The 16,902-nt window shown below is 40.9% G+C and overlaps 1 protein-coding gene across 1 annotated transcript in view; it reads left to right on the plus strand.

The window, feature by feature from the left end:
• Nucleotides 1-16,902, plus strand: part of LOC126199731 (set1/Ash2 histone methyltransferase complex subunit ASH2-like) — a 102,288-nt gene that overhangs the window by 74,315 nt on the left and 11,071 nt on the right. Inside the window, exon 10 of the mRNA XM_049936648.1 lies at nucleotides 7,557-7,808. Coding sequence (XP_049792605.1) covers nucleotides 7,557-7,808 — 252 coding nt within the window. The remainder of the gene's footprint in view (nucleotides 1-7,556; nucleotides 7,809-16,902) is intronic.

Raw genomic sequence — 16,902 nt, forward strand, 5'->3', positions numbered from 1 at the left:
CAAGTCAGTGGAATTTGCTAGTATTTGCATTAAAAATGCAAAACTGCTTAGTTTATTCAATAGGAAGTCAATATGTGTATTCCAGCTTAAGTTCTTGTCTACATTTCGTCCCAGGAATTTGACCGTGTCAACTTCTTTCATAGGTTGATTGTTATATTGTATTTTAAGTTCCACATTTGTATGAAATGCAATTAAAACTAAAGGAAGAGAAGGTTGATTTTGCAGAAAAATATATACAGTACAAAAATGAAACAGATGTGAAGAGCTGCTTGAAAAAAGATTATCGGACAAAGAATTGGTAGAGAGCAGAAAATTAGTGTAGAACACATAGAAAGCAGTGGAAATAGTCAAAGTAGAGGAGTTCGCAAAACAAAAAAGAAGTGATTGAAAACCAGCGACTGTTGTAAGAACTTAGTATTAACTTTTGAGTATGAAATTTATCAGTAAATGGAACTGTTCATAGATCCTGACTGGGCACATGTCCGCAGTTAATCTGTAGGTAATGGACAGAATGACAAAACTGTTCAAAACTAATATAAAAGCTTGCATCAAGTACTGCGCAGAAAAGAACCCATACATAATTGTTTCAGTAAGTACTTCTAAAACACAGAAGGTGAGCTAAGTAAACACGAAACAGGAAAGAAAGAGAGAAGACTGGAATCTGCATTAGTTTCACTACTTCTACACTGCTGAGATAAAATAACTTTGTAATGATAGACATCACTGGAAGGGGGAAGCATAGCTGGCTAGTACATAGCATTCCACATGGTCATGCAGTTGATAGAAATCACTTCATCTTTGGCTCTCCCCTGTCTAAACTTGAGTACTTTGCCTCGCCTAGCAAATCTCTGCACTTGCCTACAAAACAGGTAACTCAGAAATCCTAGAAAAAGCTGCAGTTGGCTGATACCTGGACCTGTCACATTAATTGCTGAATTATCGATCACAAACTTATTTTAATTGAAGTATACTACCAGGTGTCCCACCCAAGAGACATCAGATGCTTTTCCTCTGATTTTTCCAAAGCTATTCTCAAAGTTTTCTTTTGTGATGTTTCAGTTCAATCAATTGAAATGTAGAATGTGTATTGAGTTTCCATACAATGTCCAGTGTCAATGTGAAACAGCATTCTGATTGTTATTACAAATCAAACATTGGGCAAAATGTAATTTTATATAACTGATTGATAGATAGATCTCAGACTAATGTAGTGCCATATTTTGTTCAAGGATATTTATTTATTGCAACAGCCAATGGTGAATAATAATAACTGTTTCCAGCAGTAGCTGAGTGCAGCTGCTCTGTCAAGCTACACTGTCTTCACAATCACACCAACCCTCCATGCTGCCTCAGTGTTGTCTTTACACTGCTGGTTATGGGATGATACATAACATAAGTAGTTTTTGTTTGAAATGACTATTAATTTTCAATTTATTTCTATTGCAAAAGAACATTGCACACAAAAAAATGTGGAGAAGCACAGTAAAAATGGATATGTTACTGCACTGTTGCATGTACAGTAAAGTCAGGGTTTCAGAAATAAAAATTGTGTTTCATTTATGCTCCATGTTTATTTTACCTACAAATTTAATTACATGTTGCAGATTTTTGGGAAAATCAGTTATGTAGATGTAATGCCTGTGGTCACTATCCCCAAATTAATTAAATACTGGATAGTTATAATTAAATTGCATTTACTCGCATCTATGCAGCATCTTGTCCACATCTCCGGTGCTCACATTGAACAAATTGTAAAAGGGGTAATTAATAATAAAATCAACATTATGACTTTCTCACTTGTTTATCCTTGTCTGCTCATGTCCCTTCCACGATCCATTACATATGGAAACATTTCTATGTGTCTTTTTTCATTTACAATGCCAGGTCTACACAAGGTGACCAAAATTGGAACTAATTTCTTTTTTTCCAGCACAAATCAGTTCCACATTAAAGCATTAGAATATCTACCAAGTTTCACTACCATACAATAATTACAGCCCACAGTGTGCCTCCATGAGTTGCTACACTTTAATTATAACCACCCAGTACTTTTTCATACATAGCTGCCTGAGCAATCATTTCTATTTTAGAAATTTCAAGTATAATGTAGTGCACTTTTTCCTTCAAAATTGGTGTAGATGAAAGGTCAAACTATTTTTTTTTACTAAACAGACAATAGTTATGATACACCATCAGCTACATCATTAATAACCAATTTCTGTACTGTGGCATTTATAAAGATCAGTTTTAGTTTAATTTTGTATAAGAATCTGAAGCTTTTCAGTCTTGACATTTATTATTAATTGTGCAATTTCTGTGCTGTTTATCTGAAACTTATTATCCTTAACAGATATACACTGATTGGCTTAAACATTTTGACTTCCAGCTTGTTATCCACCTTCGGAACACAATACAGCAGCAATTCTGTGTGGTATGAATTTTATGAGCCTTAGGTTGGTTCTTGGAGTTGCAGATCCTTTGAATTATGGGCTGGTGACTGTGAATGTGAAAGTAGCTTCCGACAGTGCTCCAGTTGTGTTCCTCTAGTTCAATGCAGTCGTAATTGGTGGCCAAGACATCTACATTAGTTCACTTAATTTCTCCTCAGGCCACTGTAACACTATTCTGGCCCTGTGACATGGACACATATCTCCTGCTGGGAAGCACCTTCACCAGCGGGGGAGATATCAAGCATGAATGAATGCAGATGATCCACAATATCTTCACACAGTCCACAGATGTCATGGTTTCTTGGATTACTACCACTTGTATGATGGAAACCCAGTTGATGTCTTGCATAGTATAAGACTGTTCCTACAGTCCTGTGAATATTTTGAGCCACAGCTTGCCAGGATGATGATGTATCCAGACAGGGACACTGACCTGATGTAACGAGAAATGCAATCCATCTAGCTTGGTGATACATTCCCATTGCTCCATCTCAGTGATTCTGTGCTTGCTTCAGTCATAATTGACAATGTTTGTGGGTCTTCATGAAAACACGGAGGGTTTGTCTGCTGTGGAGCCCTCAACAGTGACACTCAAACAGTGTGCTCCAAAACACTTGTGCCTGTGCCAGCATTGTACTCTATCATCAGACCTTCCAGAGGTTGCTATATAACTTTACAGAGCAGAGAGACAGAGAGTGAGCGACTTGGTGTGGCAAGTGAGTCTACTGCATATTATTCCTGTAATAAGATTTGCCTGTCATGAGTGATTATTTTTGTTTACAAGTTGGTGCCAGAGTGTTGTATGTTATGAGTGCTTTTGTTTACATGTTGGTGTCAGAGTGGTGCATATTGTAAGAGTTGGAAAATTAGAAATTTGTGGAAAGGTCTTATGGGACCAAACTGCTGAGGTCATCAGTCCCTAAGCTTACACACTACTTAATCTAACTTAAACTAACTTACACTAAGGGAAACACACACACTCATGCCCGAGGGAGGACTCTAACCTCTGACGGGGGGAGACACGTGGACCGTTACAATACACCTCAGACCGCATGGCAGTAAGAGTTGCCTGCTGTGCAGTTTGCTACCTGAATGATGAAACTGAGATTGCGAGGGACCTAACTTCTTAAAAATAGTAACAGAATTAAGGAACTAGCAATAACCAGAGCAAAATTCATGGTGAACATTTTTAATAAAGGTTGTATGGTAAATTCACCACACTACTGAGAACTGCAGGAAGAGGAAAATTGTCATTCAAACATTTCAAACCATCAATAATTATTTACTTGACAAAATATATACATATAAACACATCAAACTGTATTTAGAAACCACCACATTGCACCTTTTTACTTTATCCTTTTTGTGCTGTGTTTTTTTATGAAGGGCCAATTAACATCCAACATCTTTCTTCTCCTTCAGTAGCGCTGATTTTTTACTGCTGAAACTATTTATATTAAAAAAACATTTTTCATTGGTTTATGTTCTTTCTTATGTACAATGTAGATCTTTTCTTTGCCCAGATATTGCAAAACCTAATGCAGGAAAAATATAAATTTTTCATGCGATCTTTGCAATGTATCATGAAAACAAAACAAACAATTAAATGAAGATTAAAAAGACATAAAACTGCAAAATCAATTACTATAACATGAAACAATGGAAAGTCCAGGTTGAAATATCAAAAATATTATGAAAAGGATAGATTTGCTACCCAACGTAAAGATGACATGTTAAGTTGCAGATGGGAGCAGCAAAAGGCTGTTGTAGACTTAGCTTTGGACTGAAGCTTTCCTCAGAAAAGAAAACACACACACACACACACACACACACACACATTTACACAAGGAAACACAACTTGTGTATACATGACTGACCAGTCTTTTCATTGTGCCTGTCTGCAACTCAACATGTCATCTTTACTATAACATGAGTGATTGAAATGAGAATTGGTTAACATCTTATGTTAGGAGATGATGCCATCTTCACTTGTTTAACACTCAGGATGTTAGAAGACTACACTCAGCATAATCAATTGATTGTTGACATCATCAACCCACTCATGACAGGATTGGCAGCTGATTTACTTGCTGTCATATGATGGGCACCCACCATAAGTAGTCAATTTTGACAAGAAGCCCACTTGTGCAAAACAGATTTTACACTGCAGTGTCTTGAATCACAATTTCACTTCTCAACCTTGGCTTTTCATATTGTAGTGCTGCAGTAGGTTACTGGTGACATAAATGGCACTTGTATTATCAACATTGATTATAGGCAAAGAGGGCAAAAGATGGTACTTAAAATATGACATAATGTTGCAACAGAGAAGTATGTTGTGATTTCTTTCATTAAAATATTTTTATTCACCAACAAAATTGCACAGTTACTCCATAGAATTATGTTTTAGTTGTCATTAGCAACTATCCTTAGATCATATTAGTGCCTTCAAAGTAATATTGTTTGCTGGAGAACATCCAACATTAAAATGTGATGTGAAAAAGGAGGTATACTACACTTTCTCCCCAAGATTATAATCATAACAGATATTTGTTATGAACAACTCAGACATAGTTACTTACTTTGGTTTAATTGTTTATTTAGAAGAACCACTTTCAACATTAGCACATAAGCATTAAACATTTTATTACATAAAATAAATAGAGATATGATTGCATAATGAATAGGGAATGAAGATGGTGATGGTCAGAATAGAGGAAAAGAACTGATAAAATTGCATCAAGTACGTTGGAGCCTAAAGTCTACCCCACATGTCATATTATGGAAGCAGTTACATGCAACTTGCTTGTGGTATGATTTCACATTCCTTCTAGTTTCACAGTCTTGCAGTAAGATGGTTTTGAAGCTGATGTAATGATTTCCTCAAATGTTATCAGTTACACATCTGATGAAATATACAGGATTTTTTTTAAAAAAAAAGTCAAATATTTTGAAAGGTGGTAGTACTCATCGAAACAAGGAAAATAAGTCCAATAAACATGGGTCCAGAAATGCGTACTTTCCCAGATAAACACGTGTTTATAGGAAGAGCTGTGTGACAATTGGCTGCAGATATTAGCACAGTCATTGCATTTGTGCTTTGTCACATGTGTCAGCAGGGTATTATAATGTTTACTCACATTACTCTTCCTACCATTAGGTGGTCTGAAGTCAGTTGGGTGGTTTGAGTCATGCTGTAGCCTACATTAGTTTTCACTACGCTTGTGTGCCTTATTGTACAATACTGTCAACCCTGGGTACATATTGTGGTGTTTTACCTTCTTTCAAATGTGAATTCTCTTATATGTTTACTGTTATTGCACTGTTTGTACATACAAATGGTGTAGTGCATTTATATTTTCTTTCTTCCACCATTTATTAGCAATGGTAGCTTACTAACTGACAAGTGAAATGCCAGATATGATATTCTGCTATGGTTTAGTAAACGAATGTAGCCTATGAGCCCGAGTCTTCTATGCTGAAAAATTTCCACAGTGAGAGTACCCTCTGATAAGCTGTTTGGCAGACTTTTCCAGTTTCTGGAGGACACAGGTACCCTTGCATCTCGAAAGACTGACGGTGGAAGGCCCTGCACAGTGCACAGAGCACACACCAGACATGGAGGACCATGTGCTACATTCATTGAAAGAAACCCCTGGGAGCATTGTGTGTTGATTAGAAGCAGCTGCAGAAGGCATGCCTCAGTATCTTATTAGGGGAGTAATTCGTGAACAGTTACCATACCCCATATCATATAAAGTGCAGTAAGGCTGTAAGGTCAAAGGATCATAATGGCAGATGGTGGTTCTGTCACTGGCTGTGGCAGAAGTGTACTACAGATCCACTGTTCACACACAAGATTTTATTTACCGATGAGGCAGGGTTCACAAGAGATGGCGTTGTGAATTTCCATAAACAGCATGTACGGGCAGTTGAAAATCCCCAATAAATTCATTAAAGAGGGCATCAACGCTAATTCTCAATCAACTCATTGGCAGACGTACTTGGCAATAGATTAATAAGATCATATATGCTATCACAAATGTTAACAGGGGCACATTATCTGGACTTTCTCATTAATGTGTTGCCCACCTTGCAGGAGGCTGTGCCATTCCAGCAACGAATACAAATGTGATTCATGGATGATGGTTTACCAGCACACTTTTGCTATCACAGTGTGTGCGAATATCTGCAAGGGAGGGGGGGGGGGGGGGGTGGTTTGCACACCTTGGCGTGCTTCTTCCCCAGACCTCAATCCTGTAGACTTTTGGTTATGGGGACACTTGAAAGAATTGGTCTACCCCATGCCAGTCAGTTATGTGCGGACACTACACGGCCACATCTTCAATGCATACCAGCAGGTATAACAGCTTCGTATACTTCAAAGGCTGCATCATTCCTTGTGTCAGAAGGTAGAGGGATGCATTATCATGAATGGATGCCATGTTGAACACCTCCTGTAAAAAACACGTGTTTATTGCAGAAAGTACGCGTTTCTGGACCCATGTTTATTGGACTTATTTTTCTTGTTTCAATTAGTATTACCACCTCTCAAAATATTTAACACTCTTTTTGAACACCCTGTGTATTTGGAAGAGAATATATTACTGTTCAATTTATTTATATCTGCTATTAATCTTAAATGACTACATTTATTACAGTGAGGAAGTGCTACAGGTTTTTACATCTGACCTGTATATAATTTGTGCCCCTTGAGGTACAACTCAATAAACAAGATTTATGAGACCACGTGCAGTATGTTGTTGACAAAAAAGTCTACATGAGAGTAGTACAATATTAGACCAAGATTGTTCATTTGACTTTTATAGATGTAAAAATGAGCAACAAACACTGATTGATAAGAGTCATCCAATTAATTTACAAAAAAATACTGCATATAACATTTTTCATGTTGTTATTCTTATAATCAATTTTTAAAGTGCAGTAGCACATATCCTCATGTATATGTGATTAATTATATATTTCCAGAACATATAAGTAATTGCTTCAAGACAAGAATTCCATTGCTTCAGCTTTAATTAATGTTTTTCTTACATAGACCAGGTTAAGACTATTTACATTACAAATACCTTCTTTTCTTTACAGCCTCTAGTGAAATTCAAGAGCCACCTCTACTATGAAGAAAAAGATACAGTCAATGAAAAACTGAAGCAGCTTAAAATTATTCCGGGAAGTAAGCTGATCTTTTACAAAAATGGTGTCTCACAGGGTGTTGCTTTTACAGATATATATGGTGGTTCATATTATCCATCACTTTCACTGCATAAAAGTTCTACCGTTTCTGTAAATTTTGGACCAAATTTTAAATTTCCACCAACTGACTTTCCATTCAGACCAGTAAGTATAAGAACTATACCTTTCCTTTTCTGTGAGTGATGCAAATACATGGTTTTCCATTGATTCAGCACTTTTGCCATACCGTTCTTGTTCCCCAATGGTGTATGTTTCTCTGTTGGTCTGATAAAGTTTCATATATTGTACCGTGCAAGTGTCTGTTGTTAGTGTGCCTATTGATCACAGTTTCTTCCCAGGTAGATGTTTAAATTTATTTCGTATTTATTTATTTTGTGATTTTATGATAACAAACAGAAGTGAACTTTTTTGTGAATGGAAGCTCAAATGTGCGAGCCAGATCATGAATAAAAACACTAACAAAAGATTTGTACATGGCAAGAATGGTACATTAATAGTTGGCAAGAATGGTACATTAATAGTTCAAGTTAATTTGGGAATGCATGTTTTGTTTGTGTTAAGTTTGTTATGTATGTTTCATTTTTGGTCAAAAAACACTCAGATATCGTAATAATGGTATCATAAGAAATTTGTAATAATAATAATATGACTGTAAAAATGTTAATTTCCATAATAATAATAATGCTAGGGCTGTATAAAATGTTAATTTCAAATTACTTTTAATGGGTAGGGAATTGAGAAGGTGATGGCCATGGATTGTTACTCAGAACCAGTCTAGCATTCATCTGGAATAATTTAGGAAAACCAAGGAAGACCCAAATCAGGATGACTGGATGGGGTAACAGTCCTGAGTCTCATTATACTAACAGTATTTCCTTAATTCCAATTTAACCAAGATAAATAGATATTAAGTATTCATATTGAGAACAAGAGTAGTTTCTCAAGAGGAAACACCCGCTCTGTGAAAACATGTGAGTTGTCATTAACTCACTTTAATTCTTGTAGACTTTAAAATTGTACACTACTGGTTAAAGCACATGTTTCTGAACTGTAAAAGAGAATATGCTCCATGTTTTGGTTGGCAGGAGAGCCAACACCGTGTTACTAGAGGAGGCCGAAAGGCACGCGTTTTAGCTCACGCAGGCTGGCGTGACGTCTGGAACAGGACAAGGAAATTAGAATTTAGAAAAAAGGACGTAGCTGGTGGAATACTTAACTTTAATCCATTAATGGTGAACGTCGGTCTGGACGGTACATGATTCACAATATCAATAGTAACTGATAATGGTGCCTTGCTAGGTCGTAGCAAATGACGTAGCTGAAGGCTATGCTAAACTATCGTCTCGGCAAATGAGAGCGTATTTTGTCAGTCAACCATCGCTAGCAAAGTCGGTTGTACAACTGGGGCGAGTGCTAGAAAGTCTCTCTAGACCTGCCGTGTGGCGGCGCTCGGTCTGCAATCACTGATAGTGGCGACTCGCGGGTCTGACGTATACTAACGGACCGCGGCCGATTTAAAGGCTACCACCTAGCAAGTGTGGTGTCTGGCGGTGACACCACATTCCTCCCCCGCAAATCGGCCTACGGTTGTGTTAGAAAGCTTCCGCCCGCCGTGGGGAGGACCCCATGTTGACGTATGCGACGAGGTTGGGAGCCTAACAACAGGCGAGGCTGTGCCACCCGCACCCTGCCATTCGGACCGCGGGGAGCTAGGAAACGCCTGAAAACCTGCTCCAGGGTGCACACCAACATGCGGTGTATGCGCCCGCAGAGAGACAGGAGGGGCCGAAGGGTCGACCTCCATCGGGCCAGGGCACCCGACGGGCAAAGACGACATATGGTCCGGAGCGGGCAAGAGTTCCATGTCGGAGGACAACTGGTCCTGGGAAGCGATCGGCGGTGCGTGACCCAGGGAGGCGCCCGGCGGCTGCAGCGAAGCGTTCACTGCGGGCGTCGCCGGCGGGAGAACAGGCAGCGGCGGCGTCGCGTCGCCATGGGGCAAAATGGAAGGCAGCGTCGGTAACACCTGGGACTGAGGCGAGCCAGTAGATGGGTCCCCAGGGTGCTGACCGGACGGCACCATCGCTGAAAGCAGACGGCGAGCGGCAGATCCCGTGCGACGACAGAGGCGCAGCTGATTGAAATGTCGACGCACCTCACCAGAGGTCCCCCAAAACCAGATACATAGCGCGGCCGAGGCAGTGAAGAATGCGCCCTTCAAGCCAACGCCGTGAACCACGATAGTGGCGATAGTAGACAACGTCGCCTGGAGCAAAAGCAGGTGTCTGCCGCTGCACAGGAACCTGATACGGCGGATGTAGCAAAGACATCAAGGTTTGATGATGATGACCATGGAGCAACTCAGCCGGCGAGCGACCATCTCGGGGCTGAGAGCGATACGAGGACAAAAAGAGCAATAATGCGTCCTCCCGAGAATGCGACTCTTTTAACTTCAACATCTGTGACTTGAAAGTCCTGACCAATCTTTCAGCGGCACCGTTTGAATGTGGCGAAAATGGCACGGACGTCAGCTGTTGAATACCATTGGCCTTGCAGAATGACTGAAATTCTGCGGACATGAATTGTGGGCCATTGTTGGAAACAATAGTCTGTGGAAGACCTTCAATGCAAAAGATAGCAGATAACGCTTGGATGGTGGCAGATGACGTCGTGGAAGACATCCGGACAACAAAAGGAAAATTACTGAATGAATCTACCACAACCAACCATCGAGCATTCCAGAATGGACCAGCAAAGTCGATGTGTAAGCATTGCCAAGGGGAAGTGGCTTTTGGCCATGCAAAGAATTTCCGCGGTGGTGCTGATTGTTGTTCGGCACACACCATGCAAGAAGAGCACATATTCGTAATCGCGGCACCGATTCCGAACCAAGTACAGTGCTGACGAGCAAGTTGTTTCATTCTCACTATACCCCAATGTCCTTGGTGGAGAAGCTGTAAGACAGAGGACTGTAACGAACGTGGTACCACGACCCTGGACTGATCATTATCAGAAAGCAACAGCAAAACACCACGTCGTACCAAAAGTCTCTCCTGGTGAGCAAAAAATTGGCAAACCAACGGATCCCTGATCCGTGACTTTGGAAAGGGCCATTGCGTAGCAACAAAACGCAGAATGGTAGCAACGACAGGGTCGGCAGCTGTGGCAGTAGCTACACGATGAAAATCAATCGGAAAGGATTCGACCACGTCATCGGTTGCCGAATCAATGAACATGCAAGCAAGTTCGGAGGAATCGAATGCTCTATCCTCAGCAACAGGCAAACGGGACAACACATCGGCGTTTCCGTGCTTAGCAGTGGACCAATACAAGATATCGTAGCGATACTGCGAGAGGAAAATAGACCAGCGAATGAATTTCTGCGCTGTACGTGGAGGTACAGGCTCGTTCGGATGAAAAAGCGATGTCAAAGGTTTGTGGTCTGTGATGATGGTAAAGTGACGACCATACAAGAAATCATGAAACTTTGTAACACCAAATACGAGAGCCAATGCTTCTTTCTCGATCTGTGAATAATTTCTTTGTGCAGACGAGATTAATTTGGACGCAAAGGCAATAGGGCGATCGTGCGATCCATCTTTGTGCGCAAGCACAGCACCAATCCCGAAATCCGATGCATCCACCATCAACAAAAGGGGCTTCTGGGGATCGAATGGCATAAGGCAAGTATTGGAAAGCAACGCCGATTTCAACTGGTGAAAGGCGCGTTCGCATTCCGTCGTCCAGACGAACGGAACACCGTTACGGCGTAAGCGATGAAGAGGAGCTGAAATGGAAGAGGCGTGTGGGATATAACGGTGATAATTAATTTTTCCCAGCACACTCTGTAGCTGCTTCAAATTCTGCGGCGAAGGCAAGTCTTGTATGGCACGGAGGTGCTCGGGACTAGGATGTATGCCTTGGGCATTGAGTACATGTCCCAGGTAGGGCAAGTCACGAGCAAAAAAAACACATTTGTCCTTCCGCAAGCGGAGACCATTTTGTCGCAAGACCTGAAATAATGTTCTGAGATTTGCTAAATGTTCTTCTTCCGTCTTTCCGGTGCTCACAATATCGTCCAGATATTTTGCTGCAGTAGGGACCGACGCACAAACAGTTAGGAGATATTGCTGAAACAATGCAGGGGCGGATGCACACCCGAATGGCAGTCGTTTGAAGCGATACAAACCAAGATGTGTGTTAACCACCAAAACGTGCTGGGAGTCTTCGTCCACCGGTATTTGCAGGTACGCATCTGCTAGGTACGCATCTGCTAGGTCCAACCTCGAAAAATATTTACCCGGGCATAGTTTGTCAAAAAGATCTTCCGGGCGGGGTAAAGGAAAAGTTGCAATCACTAGTTGTGGATTCACTGTTGCCTTGAAGTCCACAGAAAGTCTCAATTTTCCTGAAGGTTTTGGCAAAATTACTAAGGGTGATGCCCAGAGAGAAGCCTGCACACGTTCAATTACACCTTGTGATTCCAAATCGTGTAATGTTTTTGCGACCTCATCACGCAATGCGTGGGGAACATTGCGCGCTCTGAAAAATTTCGGTTGTGCATTTACTTTCAGTTCCAAATGTGCTTTATAGTTATTAGCGCAACCAAGGCCCGGTGCAAAAATGTCTGAAAATTCTTCACATAGACGAGAAACACTGTCTGAAGGCACAGTCTGGTTCACTGATAGGACCTGATTTACTATAACAAGTTAAACAACTGAAATAAATCGAAACCAAACAAGTTCACTGCAGAAGAAGAACGAAGGACGTAAAATGACACAAGTTTTGTTTGCCCTTTGTATGTTGCAGGAAGGCTGCACTGTCCTAACACAGGGATATCTTGACCTGAATAACTATTTAATTTAACATTTGTGGCACGCAACGGAGGTGTGCCCAGCTGTTTGTACATGTCTTGATTGATCAGTGAAACTGCAGCTCCGGTATCGAGCTGGAATGGTATCACTTTGCCGTTAATGTCCAAGTCTACAAAAAGTTTATTGTTCTGCTGACGACAAGAGCGACTGTCTCGTGCAACGTGAACTGACACTGGCACATAATCACTTGCAACTTGACGGGATTTCCGGCGATATCGACGCACACTATGTGTAGGACGAACACAGTCACTGTTAGAGAGAGTGGCACTGAGCGGAGTGGAATGAACTACATGAATTTCCATGGGCGAAGTTTCATGAGCATGAGTATCCTTGGTTCGAATTCGGCGCGAAGCAAAGGGCCTGGAATGGTTGTGAGTGTCCGATCTGAGCTTTTTCTGGCAAACACTCTGAACATGTCCTTTTTTATTACAGAAAAAGCAAATAACCTGGCATGACGGGCAATTGTCACGCGAATGTCTAGTAGCACACCGCGGGCATGATTTTAGCACTGCATTTGCTTGCCTGCGCGGCACACATGGCTGAGAGCCTGGCGGCAGTGGCGCGGCCAGGCGCGAGGGCTGTTTACTGCTCCGTGCAGCTCGCCCGGCGGGCCGGTTAACCTGACACACGGTTGGTGAAGTTTCAAATGATTCCTGAGCAAAGTCAAGTGTGTCCTGCCGATCCAATATGTCCATCACTTGTTGAAGGGAGGGATTGACTAGTTTCAAAATCTGTTCCCTTATACGAACATCAGAAACGTTCTGTGCAATTGCATCACGTACCATGGTATCTGAATAAGGGAGTCCACATTGACACTCAAAAGCACAATCCCTAGTAAGGCCTTGCAAGGTTGCAACCCACTCCCGATTAGTCTGACCTGCCGTACGTTTTGTACGAAAGAAGGTATACCTTTTCGCAACTACATTGACTGATTCTTTGAAATATGCATCTAATGCAGACAAAATTTCTTCGTAGGACAGAGTTGCTACGTCGCGTCAGGGAAATAATATGACTATCACACGGTACGTTTTTACGCCGACCGATGATAACTAAAAATGCTGCCGCTCGTTACCTTGAATTCTGTAGGCGGCAAGATGGAATCCAAATTGGCGTGACCACTCCGTCCAGCTTTCCAGTGCAGCATCAAAAGGTCGAAAAGTTGGTGCGACAGCATGTTGTGGTGGCGTTAGCGGTGGAGCGGTGGCTGCCGCATCGTTTTGCATTGCCCATTGACCCTGGACGAGCTGTCCAACGGCATCCAGTAAGGCCTGCATCTGCTGATTCTGTAAGCGATAAAATTCGGACAGTACATCTGGAGATCGTGGCGAAGCCATTACACAAGTAAATCAGGGCAATATCGATAAGAATGCGGTTTTGCCTCATCGCAAATGTTTTGGTTGGCAGGAGAGCCAACACCATGTTACTAGAGGAGGCCGAAAGGCACGCATTTTAGCTCACGCAGGCTGGCGTGAGGTCTGGAACAGGACAAGGAAATTAGAATTTAGAAAATAGGACGTAGCTGGTGGAATACTTAACTTTAATCCATTAATGGTGAATGTCGGTCTGGACGGTACATGATTCACAATATCAATAGTAACTGATAATGGCGCCTTGCTAGGTCGTAGCAAATGACGTAGCTGAAGGCTATGCTAAACTATCGTCCCGGCAAATGAGAGCGTATTTTGTCAGAGAACCATCGCTAGCAAAGTCGGTTGTACAACTGGGGCGAGTGCTAGGAAGTCTCTCTAGACCTGCCGTGTGGCGGCACTCGGTTTGCAATCACTGACAGTGGCGACATGCGGGTCCGACGTATACTAACAGACCGCGGCCGATTTAAAGGCTACCACCTAGCAAGTGTGGTGTCTGGCGGTGACACCACACTCCATACATGTGGATCTACTTTCATTTTGTGTTCATGAATGTATTAAGCTGTTCCTTTCATACATCCCCATGTGAAGGCTTCCTTGTGGTAAACCTCGTTTCTTCTATATAGGAGTTCCTTGCTGGGGTTTATATCAATTGGAACCTCAGTGTGAAAATTCGTAGCTTACTAAATAGTTTCTGACACAAGATTCATAAATTAACTACACATATGGTCTAAATGCACATTATTCAGTTTCCTACCTAAATCACTAAGCGTTATACTTGTTTACTTACTTCCACCATGGTAGATGGTAACATGGCAGCAACTTGAAATGATTTAACAAAATTGTAAAAAACTGCATGGGAGTTTGTGTATATTAATTGATGGTTCGAAACTTGTAATAAGACAAACATTTGTGCCACTTTGACAGTTTTTACAATTTTGTTACATGGTGCTTGTATGTTCAGCAAATAAAAAAGCTTTGGAGCTTTCTGGTACACTCACTGATAAGTCATTGATATACACAGAAGTTTGTTTTGAGAAGATTGCAATGTGTAACTGGAATGACTTTCCACCACAGATTATTGTGATGACCATACACAAGTGATTAAAAGTATAAAACTGTTCATGATCCCAGGCTCTAAGAATTAAGTATGATGTGAGCTGGTTCGTGCTCGTGCCTCAGCTGTGAGCAAATGTCCGGCTCCCAGCAACTGATAGTGGGGAAGGGGGAGGAGAATGTTGAATCAGAACAAGGTAGCTTCTCAAGAGAAATGGTTGTCAGTGAGTCTAATTCTACAGCTGGTAACTTTATGTTGTACTGAGATTTACTTCACAGTTAAGTAACTTGCTTCATAGCATATTTATTTTCTGAGATTGTTGTATTGATGAGAAATTACAGTGAAGTGAATCTTACATCTCTTAATATTCTGATGAATCAAAAAATATCATACAGCTAAGTACAAAACATGGTTTTCTAATGACTGATGCCACTTTATAATGACTACCATTTTTGGACAAAATTTGAATTGATATTAGCTGGTACTGTGTGACCATTTATCCAGACATTAACTATAAAGTAACAGGATATAAATGAATATTATTAATTTTGATTTTAACAAAAGCAACTATATCTGATACTGTCTTCTGAGCACTGCTTATTCAGTGTATGGTAATGTTTGCTAGTAAGCTTCTCTGGGTAAATTTCATTCTCTTCGTTGTGGGAAAAAAGTTGCTCACACATGTATGTAGATCCAAACATCAACATAATTGTAGCCGCAAACAAGTAAAGTCATGGAAATTTTTGTTGAGGAACATTTTTTAAAAAGGCTGCATGATTAATTTTGTTATGAAACTTATCACACCACTGCTTGTCATAGTGTAGGTCTATAAATTCTAACTGTATCTCAGTTTCCACATTATTAACATCAATTGAAAACAGAAGTTAAAAGATGTTAACTTTCTCATTTAACTTCTCAAAATCCTTTAAATAAATCTCAGATTTGTGGAGAAGATCAATGAACATATTTCAGTGCTCTGCTCCTATCATTAAAGGTGACAGCTTGGAGGAATGAGCAGTGTTTCCATTTCCGAGCTGTCTGTTCTACAAAGAGAGAATCATCGTGAACCTCTTATTGCAGTCTGAATGTGAAAATAGTTTAGGCCTTTATTTATCTGCTCTGACATGATGAATGTTGCTTCAGTCCCATGGCTTAACAGTGCTTTCTTTAATTTTTGCATCATTGCTTGTCAATCTTGGCCTTCTAAGAGTTCATAATCTTTTGTGTGGAAGGTGTTGTAATGTTACCATAAACTGAAATTTTTTGGACATTAAGCATTTCAAATGTGATCGTATCCCATAATAATCTAGGTCTCCTGTACTGACATGTTGTAAACTGATGTTGGTATGTCTGACCTTTACTTTAAAGTTCCTTTCCCAGCCATCATTCTGCTTTTCATGTATTAAAAAAGAAGCACCCACTACTTTAAACACTTGCCTGTAATTCTATGTGCTCATGTCTAAGGCTATGCTGTACATGACACATGGTCATTCCTCTGAAGACAGCACAGTGTTTGCGTGACTGCTACGGTCGCAGGTTCGAATCCTGCCTCGGGCATGGACGTGTGTGATGTCCTTAGGTTAGTTAGGTTTAAGTAGTTCTAAGTTCTAGGGGACTGCTGACCACAGATGTTAAGTCCCATAGTGCTCAGAGCCATTTTGAGCACAGTGTTTACATTTCCTCTGCACTTCATAATTATGTCTGACTATCCCATTTTACTGCAAATGCAACTTTCTAGTAGTTGAGCTACCGTGAACAGTTGTTTGCCTAACAACTTCTTGAACAGCCCTGATGTGAAGCTCCCATTTGCTGGAATCAGAGAATCTAAACTTAGTTGGCTAATATCTGCACATGATTTATGTGATTATGCAAAAATTCACTAAGCATCAGCTATGGTGCCTGCAGGAGTCAGTACTATACTCTGCACACAGAATGGTGCT

This window comes from Schistocerca nitens, chromosome 1, assembly GCF_023898315.1.
Source record: "Schistocerca nitens isolate TAMUIC-IGC-003100 chromosome 1, iqSchNite1.1, whole genome shotgun sequence".
NCBI classification, from domain to species: Eukaryota; Metazoa; Arthropoda; class Insecta; order Orthoptera; family Acrididae; genus Schistocerca; species Schistocerca nitens.